General features: G+C 38.3%; 1 protein-coding gene across 2 annotated transcripts; it reads right to left on the bottom strand.

The window, feature by feature from the left end:
* Window positions 1-714: 714 nt before the first annotated feature.
* Window positions 715-9,875, bottom strand: LOC133530026 (uncharacterized). Of its 2 annotated transcripts, none has more exons than XM_061867830.1 (10): window positions 9,705-9,875; window positions 7,838-8,008; window positions 7,028-7,105; window positions 6,244-6,385; window positions 5,705-5,936; window positions 4,373-4,562; window positions 3,718-3,817; window positions 2,073-2,207; window positions 1,484-1,605; window positions 715-895 (listed from the first exon to the last, which is right to left on the bottom strand). In XM_061867830.1, exons 1-10 carry the CDS (start codon window positions 9,762-9,764, stop codon window positions 734-736), a joined length of 1,392 nt encoding a protein of 463 aa, XP_061723814.1. In that variant the 5' UTR covers window positions 9,765-9,875; the 3' UTR covers window positions 715-733. The 2 variants fall into 2 exon arrangements, with proteins under 2 accessions (XP_061723814.1, XP_061723813.1); XM_061867829.1 differs by lacking the exon at window positions 9,705-9,875 and adding an exon at window positions 9,417-9,559.
* Between the last annotated feature and the right edge of the window lie 74 nt (window positions 9,876-9,949).

Below are 9,949 nucleotides of genomic sequence, written 5' to 3'. Positions count from 1 at the left end.
TATCTGACAGACCGATATCGTCCGGCGAACTGGTATTCAGTGGGCCCCTTAAATAATTTAAATTGTAGGTAGAAAGATTGTACTGAGGATGTGCGATTGTGAGAAGGTCACGCCCTAGTTTTTTTTTGCCTGTGGCAACCTGCCTGTAATGAGCTCCATCATTTGATACATGGGTCAAGTTCTGTCAGTTGTAGAGATTTCCAAAAGGTCCAAGATCCATAAGGGATTAAAAGATGACCATATTTCCACTCCATACAACTCGATTTCCACCGGCTTGCCTAAAATTTCTTGCTTCATATACCAAACTTAAAATCATCATTAAAATTAAAAATTTATCCATAATGGAAACATTACATTACCTTGCAATTGATAACATGATTTACTAAAGCTTCACTTCACAATAGATTTTTCAACTAATCATAGCGGGCGCGCGAATTGAACCTACTCAACTCTAAGTTTCACTATTCATTGATGAGCCACCACACAGTTGCAAAAATTCACGCACACACGCTCATAAACTCAGCTATGGAGAGTCCACGTAAGAGAGCTTAACCGTAACTCGGTCCTGCGTCGAGTTATTCATTTGAATAAAAACCTTAAATCTAATGGCTATAAGGTTTAAAGGCAAAATCTTTTAGGTCAAATACATAAAATATGTAATATGTACCTATGCATAGGGCTGTATCACAAAATAATTAACTAAAAAGGCAAATATTTAAAAAACAGTCTATAATTAATCGGCGGGTCTTGGAACGATAAGTGGCGATGGCTGCGGGCCCTGCTGGTGAGGGTAGAAGCTGTCTCCGCCGCCCTCCTCATGCTTGGGCATGTCACCCGCCTGCGGGTACGGGTGGTGTGGCGGCGCGCCCATCCATTGCGGGTACCAGTATAGACCCTGGAATAAAACGATAATTCATTATTGTGAAGCATTGGATCCTGATTAAAATGCCTATGAAGATAGTTCCAAGAAGTTTGAGAACAGGCCTCGTAGCCAACGTTACAATCGTTAACGCTCCGTAGCGTAGCGTAGTCATCTCTCTCTATCACTCTTCCATATTAGTGCGACTGTGACAGTTGCGTTTTGTTCGCCACGGAGCGTGAACGATATGCACGTTAGCTACGCAGGCTGCGCAGGCAGGTACGATAACTCGTTCCATTATCTGGAGTTCGGGATCTACCTCCCAACAGCTTTATAGCCATTTCTCCTGGTTTTAATAAACAAAAGAACGAGTATATGTTAGCTACAGTATACAGTAAAACTCTGACAACCGTAATGTTAGAGGGCTCAAAGCATTTCACTGCTAACGTTTTCTCAGGTTCAACAAAGAATTAAATTTCTGCTGAATATATCTCACGTCGCATGTGGCATTTTACTGGGTGGTCATTACCATGTTTTATGGTAAACCTTTCAATTGATTGTATTCTTATGTAAGCTGCGAAATGGATGGGCCAAATAGAAAACCGAAACACTAAACACGGATACCTTGTTGCCAGAGCCCTGGCACGTGAACCGGTACTCGTTGATGGTGAGCGGGTCCAGGTAGCTGATGCCCGCGATGGACCCATAGTTCGGGGGGAACATGAACCAGCATCCGTCTAGAGAGTCTGCAATAGTAACCGAGGTTAAATCGGTGAACTTAAAAGTAAGCAAAAGTAAATTATATCTTTGCAATACGAATTGTAAGTTACAGTGTGAAAGATTGTACATACGTTGATGAGAAAATGTTGGCAAGGTAGTCAAACAATAACAGTAACTTTGATGGAATAAGGGGCGGTTGCACCAAATTAGTCAAACAATAACATTAATAACTTTGATGAAATAAGGGGCGGTTGCACCAAATTTATCTTTTTCTTCCGTCATCTTATCATTCACCTACTTTCTTTTCATAGCATCTCTCACACTTCCAGAAATATTTTTGACGATCCACGGATAAAGATACCTAGGCAGGATAGGCAGTTGGCGCTTACGTCGAGTAGCACCTCATTAGTGTTGAGGCTTCGTTAATGACAGCGTAAGCGCTGACCGCCATAAGGCACCTACCCGTGGAACGTCACATCATTGAAATACTTACAAGTGACATTGTCGAAGGGGCCACCACCGGACGGTGGTGTGGACTGTTCCGCGTAGGGTGGGGCTGTGGTCTGTTCAAAGAAGGGAGGGATCGGCATCAGGCCACTCCCAGGGTCACCTGGGATGGCGAAGGGACCTGTAAAGGTATGTTTCAGAATTATTTTAAGTTGATTTTTTTTAGAACAATAATAACTGTATCAATGAGTTGCTCTGATATAAAGATTAAGATGATATTTGTAAAATTTGACGATTTGAAGTGCTTGTTGCTAGGCCTATTTGAATAAAGAATATATTGACTTTGACTTTGACCGTAGCGTTACCGAAAGTCTCCGTTTTAACTCGGGCATTTTGCTTTCTTATGTCCGAATGTTCTCCTCTACAGGTCGCAATTCTTAACCTTTGGTGTGCTTAGGAGCAGATCTGCTCCACATATATATTCAACAAAATTCAACTTAAACGTGAAGATGTCATAGTTGTTAAATAAATGGCAAATTTTTGACAGGCGCATACGAAAGATTAACCGATTCTCGTGAAATCTTGTGACCAGATTCTATGATTAAATAGAATTTTTTGTGGACCCAGTTTATGGAAAAAAATAATAATGCGGAATTTGGTATAAAGGGCTCTTAAGCGCCAATAGAGTTTATGGCGCTTAAGACCATTGTGAGTTCATTGTGACAACGACTCAACGAACTGACTATTTTTCACTTTTACATTTTCTAAGCTTTACGCGAGGTCTACAGATCACAGAGCCACTATTTTCGTAGGTGCATGGTTGGCCACAAAATTGTATCGTCAGAAGCTTTGTCGCTTAAGGTTAGTGTTTGGCGTGTGCTACAAAAACAATAAGTACATTACCATCAGTGATCGGAACTATGGGAGTAAAACTTTAACAAAACTTGTTAAGCGGACATACAGCCCTAAAAATATTCATGTCCATAGGGATAGGAATAGTATAGTACTTACAGCCATAAAAATATTTACATTCATAGATATTCGAATATGTTTAAGGCTATAAGCACTCTTTTTACGTCCGCTTGATAAGTTTTGTTAAAGTTTTACTCCCATAGTTCCGATCATGGTAATTTACCATGCAGAAGCCTCTTTTCACTCTCTCCTCTCATCTACTCAAAGGTTAACGGGAAGAGATCCCTCAAAGGGATAAGTTCGCCTTTGTACTTCTTACTAATTGTAGGTTACTTTTAATTTGTATTTTTGTATAACAAAGAGTTTACTACTACTACTACTAAAAGATAATGTCGTCACAAAACATTACGCTTAATTTTATTTCAGTCTCAATCAGCAGTTCCACTTCACATACTGTCGCTTTCTAAGACAAATTTCACGATAGTTTTACCTCTGAAGAATTCCCTCGATTTCTCTAAGATCTCATCATCAGATCTTTACCTGATGACAATGGGACCAACTGTGAAGTCTTTAAAAATCTAATTGGTCTTCAAGAAGTCGGGAAACATATGTACATATAAAAAAACATAAATTTAAAACCTCTACTTTCAAGTCTTGAAGTCGGTTTAAAACGGAAGCTGATGTTCCATATTACGTACTTTTACAACTTGTACGAGTATAGTGAACTAACTATATTTAATAAATATAGAATACTGAAAGGGCTTAAAAAGTTCATTGACCTCCGTAGAAATTAGTGTTGTTCCACTCGCAAACGTGATGGTCGCAGAAGAGAGGTGTTTGCTTCTCCTTCGTGTAGAATGTGTGCCCGTTTGGTAGTGTCTGAAAATTGTGGCAGCATATTAGGTACAAAATAAATCACGTACAGTCGCCATCAATGCAGACGAGATGCTCAAAAATATTTGAACACTATTTTTTTTGCCAAAAACTTAGTTTTAACTCTCTATGAGATGAATGTATGTAGTAGGTAATATACATGAAAATGAAAATGAAATGAAAAATATCTTTATTATCTATTAGTAAGCATTTGCTGGGGCCTCTCTTTAGGCTTACAAAGCCTGTGTTGAGACGTCCCGCTCTTCCACAACCGTAATTACTTGTAGGTACATTATATTACAAAATTACAGAAAATCTTTTTTTTTTTAGGTGTTTATATATATTTATTACATATATTTTTTAATGTTTATGAGTATGAGTATGAATATGAATTGAATTTTATTGCTAATGTCGACTCCATAGCTTGCTATTAGCCTTACCATGCGATAAAAACTCCGATGCCTAGTAATAATCCCTAATCTGAACGGGATTTTTCTATTGAAAGTTCCCATAAATTGAGGGGGATGAGATGCCAATGAGAGGGGGAAACTATCCACTTACTAGCATGTAATCGAAGTGGCGGAACCGCATGCCCTGTACGTTGAAGTCGAGGATGAAGGAACCGGAGGTGATAATGCAGGAGGCGGCGGTGAGCGGCGGCAGCTTGTACACCTCCGTGCCGCACTTCACCAGCGCCTTGGGCAGCGTTACCACGTCGCGGACGTGCTGCAAGCTCTTCTTGAACGGGAATCTGGCGACAGTCATTCTTATTGGAGAGATAGGGCAAAGCTCGTTCTAATTTGTAGCAGGCCAGGTGTTCTGCTATTTTTAAAGTCTAATAGTTTTCTAGGCAAAGTACGATTATCGACCACATACGTGTCAATTTAATTTCAACCTCAGCAATCCAGCAAGAATGTGACTTGTCTTCAAATCAATCACTAAAACAACGGAATATATAAATATTTGGATTTGTTGGGAAACCCTTCTAGATTGGTACAAACTAGGAAAGGGTTATATCTCTCACTGTTGGGAATCTCAAGTTTCTCCAAGTGTGGTCATAAGAGTCATAATGTGATTTCGTCCGAATTTATAGTGTGAGGAATTAGAAGGCCTGAAGGATTGTTTTTTTTAACTGGTTTTAAATAGTCCATTTTTATTTTCTCTGAACGTTCATTATTTCCACCAATAATATGCTTTCAATCATCAGTTGTTAAATTATTTCACAAGTCCTGTTTTTCGTCTAAGTAATTTTAGTTTTTCTTATTACGTAATGAGTCAGTGATCTCAAATCTTTGTCACACTACACCAAACAAATTCATTACGAGTATTCGAATAGTCACTTTTGCACAAATGACTTTTTAATTTATAATATTTTTTATGTTGAATTTTCTTCTTGACCTTTACTGGCTGGCGCGGCGCGGCGCGTCGCCTGTGCAACACAAGATCACACACTCTCAGGATCGCCATATGAGGTTGGGCGTTAAATCAAATAACTAGGTTCGAGTATAAACGTATAAAAGGCTTAAATAACACGTACATGCACTTATGTATGTGGGTGAGGTGTAGCACACACACTACAGGCCCATTGGAGCATCGTGTGCTAACTAAATATATTCTTCCTTGTATTTTATGGTAACTTTAAAGGTAACTAACATGTGCAATATTTGCAGAGCAGAGCGCTCTGAGTCTACGCTTTATCGGACTCTACGATCGGCTTCATGATCTACAGAGTTTTTGTATTTTTTGTGTGCCAGAGTCTATAGACATGGAAATTGGAAAACTTACATAAGAACTTAAACGTAAACCTTACCAAATACCTATCGTTAAGTTCCTGAGAACTCTTCAATTAAACTTTCTGAACTTTAGATGTTTTGCAAATAGTATTGACCTCACCTGTAGATACATACGTCAAGATGGCACTCGAGCCCATGCAAATAATGATCAGTAGCAAAGCTCAAGTTCGGGTCCTCCTCGAGGTAATACTTGTTGTCGTCCATGAAGTGCACGAAGCCGAGGAAGTGGAAGCCGCGGCCCTTGCAGTAGGGCGCCGGCCCGCGCCCCATGTTGTAGATGTCGCTGTACAGCTCCGACACGAAGATGTACACGTTACGCCCGCAGTAGTACTCTGCAACCAAGTTCTTGGTAATAAGATGCGTGCTGCGCGGTCCTATTTTTTGCCATACATTACATTTGTTTAATAATCTCACGTAGAAACAGACCGCGATCGTCATATTATTTTAAAAACAGGATCCCTGAAAAAACTAACTGGTGACCCCTGACGTTATAAAAGAGGACGAAGGCCAATGAGGTGGTTTGATCCGTTTAACGTTTGACACTAATTCATCTTCACGCTGCCAAGAAAGGAAATTGATTCTTCGTGACTTCACGACCCTCATTAATGAGAAACACAATGCGAGGAGGGTGTAAGGTACCTTGGCTAAGATAAAACTCTGAAGGCACTGCGCCGCCTGCGGCCGCGTTGTAGGTGGCGACGCGCTCCGTCTTGATGGCGTTATGGTTGTCGTACATCGTTAGCATGTTATCTACCGCGTCTTCAAGGGCTATTAGGAGCACCTGCAAACAATACATTTTAACCCTTCATCTAGGACAAAAAGTTAAGCGGAATTATGCCTGTTTGTTTTTAAATTTGGTTTCTTTGTGGTGAAATAAACAATATTCACTTACTTACGCCACTCAGCGGAAGAACTATAGATAAGCAGAAATTAACTGGGTTTAACAGATAGGCGTTATCAGTAATATAATTACGAATTGAAAGAAAGAAAATACATTTATTTAACGCCACAACATATTGCATAAAGAAAAAGAAAACAAGCAGATATAAAAGTGTTGGACGCTAAAATAGGATCCCCACTCAGCATCATGTCGTTGGTAATCCGTGGCGCTGGATTCCAGCCCGCCTGACTAATTGGCTGACGAGCTAAACTTATCATTCTCCAAACCCATAAGACTTAACTTTTTTCGGGATTAGCTTCAGAGTTAAATAAGTACTTAGATCTAGAACGGGAAAAACCAATCTATGTCAAGGTAGGAAAACTACATGCCTATCTATTTACAAACATAGTATAGTAAGCAGATTCTTTAACAGCAGCATTTTTACCAATCATTCATGAACTAGGTAATACAACGGAATATGATCTACTAATTTATATTCAGTGATTATTTAACAGGAATATTTACGAGTCCAAGTAAGAATACCTTCAGCTCCTTAACGTGCATGTTTATGAACCTGGCGAGGTGGTCCACCGCGATGTGCACATGCTCATTGATGATGTACTGCAACCAATAAATATAGACATAGATACAATATTGGAACAAGAGAGCAAAGGCAGAATTTGCTGCTAATTCCAACTTTGAGCTCCGAGCAAGCGAAAGTATCTAGAGGTAATTAGAATCTCGAGCATAGCATACACAGATTTGGTGTTTACAATTAATTGTCTTTGATGTAAGTACCCGAAAGTTAAAAACAGAAAGAATACAAATAATTACTAAAAACTACGTCGTTGATTATGATTTGGATTATGATCAAAGTATGTCACAACTAGAAAAGGTTCCTGTCTGCCAAAAAACCGCCTCTGATGGGCTCCCCACTCAATTATAATGACTTCTTACGCAACGCTTTAGTCAACTGTAATGAATTCGAGCAATCACGTGTCGCCGCGGTCAAGAGAAAACACATCAACGCGGAACTATTTAATGAATAAGAAGTGCGTTGATGTCTTTTGTACTATCTTTTTATCTACTGAGATACTTACCTAATTTTGTTTAATTATTTAGGTTTTACAGTAGAATAAGTATTTTAGTTGACTCGTAGAAAAAGTATTGTATACAATAGTGATATAATCAAGCTTTTCAATCTCGTACCTTGCTTAGGCCACTTAGCAAGCTTCGTAGTCTAAACACGGTACTCGACTGAAAAGCTCTCTATTATATCACGATTGTATAAAATACGTATGTTTTTTTTTCTGTGTAGATAATTAAGGTCCGCTTATTATTCCGTATTCACACCTGATCAGGCGCGCGCTTGATCTTCATCATCTGAAGCTGATAATGCGCGAAATGGTCCAGCTTGTCCGTAGGGTCATGGCCGTATATCTCAAAGGCGTCGATGATCATGGCCAGGGTCACATTGTCGCCGGGCTCTTGGCAGCATGGGTGGTACTTTGGATTGTATGCGTGCTGAAATACACATCAACAAGTTGGTCAGCCGGTCACACTAACGTACTGTATCCGTTGACATTGCCTTGATAGGCCATATACGTGCTATCATCTATTTTATAGAAATCAGTCTGTCAAGCTCTATAACTCTGTATCTTTAGGTATTTAAATAAAAGTAACCAAAATCTACCCTCAAATGGCTCCTTAAGCCAGTTGAGGCCATTTGCCTTAAATGTTTTAACCACCCGAAAATGTACAAATTGTTTGTTTACTTTTATTTAAATACCTAAAAATACAGAGTTATAATAATAATAATAATAATAATAAAAACATTTATTTCAGACCAAATTGATCCATATATGGTTAGTTACAGCGTATCTTAGTAGCACAGTACAAAAACAAAAGCAAAAAATCAAAAAATCAAAATAAAAAAATAAATAAAAAATAAAAAAGATACTTGTATGAATATTACAAGTATTGCCAGGGACAAGCAGGGCAGAGAACCTGCTCTACTTGGCCCTGCCAATCGCCACCTCCACGCTCCACGCTTATAGGACTTTTACATGTATTATACAAGACTTTTACATTTATTTACATGTATTATACAAGACGCCGCGGCCAATGATGATGACAGTTCACTTTTGTACAGAATAACTGTGAATGTCAAATGTTTTTGGACTTTTTTTGGTACTATAATAAAAAAGTTAATTACTCGTAGAAAAATAACAATTAAATTATAAAAATCCTTCAATTATTTTTTTAACTAAGTCTGTTCAAAAGCGAATTGGAGGAACTGCGATTTTTTTTAAAATATAGGATGCAAACGAGCAGATGGATCATCTGATGGTAAGCGATTACCGCCGCCCATGAACATCCGCAACACCATAGGAGTTGTAAGTGAATTGCCGGCATTTAAGATGGGAGTACGCACTTTTCTTGAAGGTTTGAGTGTCGTATCGGTCCGGAAATACCGCAGGCGACATCGACAGTTTATTCCACAGTTTAGCTGTGCGAGGAGGTAGTGTAGGAAGCATAGGGATCAAGTACTTATAGTAGCTTTCGACCAAAGTGTCGCTTACCAACGCTACTCATTTATTTATTTTCGAAAAAGCTAGGAGACTGATTTTTGCTGATTGTCAATGTATTAAATATTGTCATGGACAAAGTGCCAAGAATACTTATGTATAAACGACTTAGTTGCACAGACATATATTAATGCCTACATATTTTTGACATTTTGTCCGTGGCGATATTTAATACATTGACTGTACAAGCCTACAATGCTTGGACTTAAAATGGAACTTAAAAATTAATTGAGTGTTTTAGAAAATGTTAAATATTCACGTAATAAGTGCTTACATTAAACTATATTGACTTTTGTTGGCAATAAAAATTTGGCTGTTAGATAATTACGTAATTTGGGACTTACCACACTCATAAAACATAGTAAAAGTAAAAAACTAAAATAACACACTCTGCCGATTTCGGCCATATCGCGGCAAACTGCAATAATTCCGTCATCGTTATATTTCCATCCGTTCGTTAACAATAACGATCAATCAATAAACTAGTCGATCAATTAAATTAAGGTGTATTTTTAATGAACTTATACAACCGCGTTATACATGCAGTCAAGAGCAATGAATGTGGGACACTTTGTATGGAAAGTTAAATACAAAAATCCTGTTTAGACATATCGTTATTAAGTATAGATTACCTTTGAGAGGGAAGAATAGCTTCCTAGCGAAATAACGGTACTTTTTCTATGAAATTCCATTTCGAGAGAAAACGTTTTCCATTAACTAAATCTTAACAAATCACTTTGATTTTGATGTCGATCGCTTACAATGACAATGAATTTGAATAATTTGTAAGATTTTTTTTACGTTTATCATAGATTTATTATAGTTTTTATTACTTGCAATGTTTATTCGGGTCAAATCTTGCAAGCTAAATTAGACC

This window comes from Cydia pomonella, chromosome 22, assembly GCF_033807575.1.
Source record: "Cydia pomonella isolate Wapato2018A chromosome 22, ilCydPomo1, whole genome shotgun sequence".
Taxonomy (NCBI): Eukaryota; Metazoa; Arthropoda; class Insecta; order Lepidoptera; family Tortricidae; genus Cydia; species Cydia pomonella.
The sequence above is the reverse complement of the archived record's forward strand: the minus strand, read 5'-3'. Positions and strand labels throughout refer to the sequence as shown.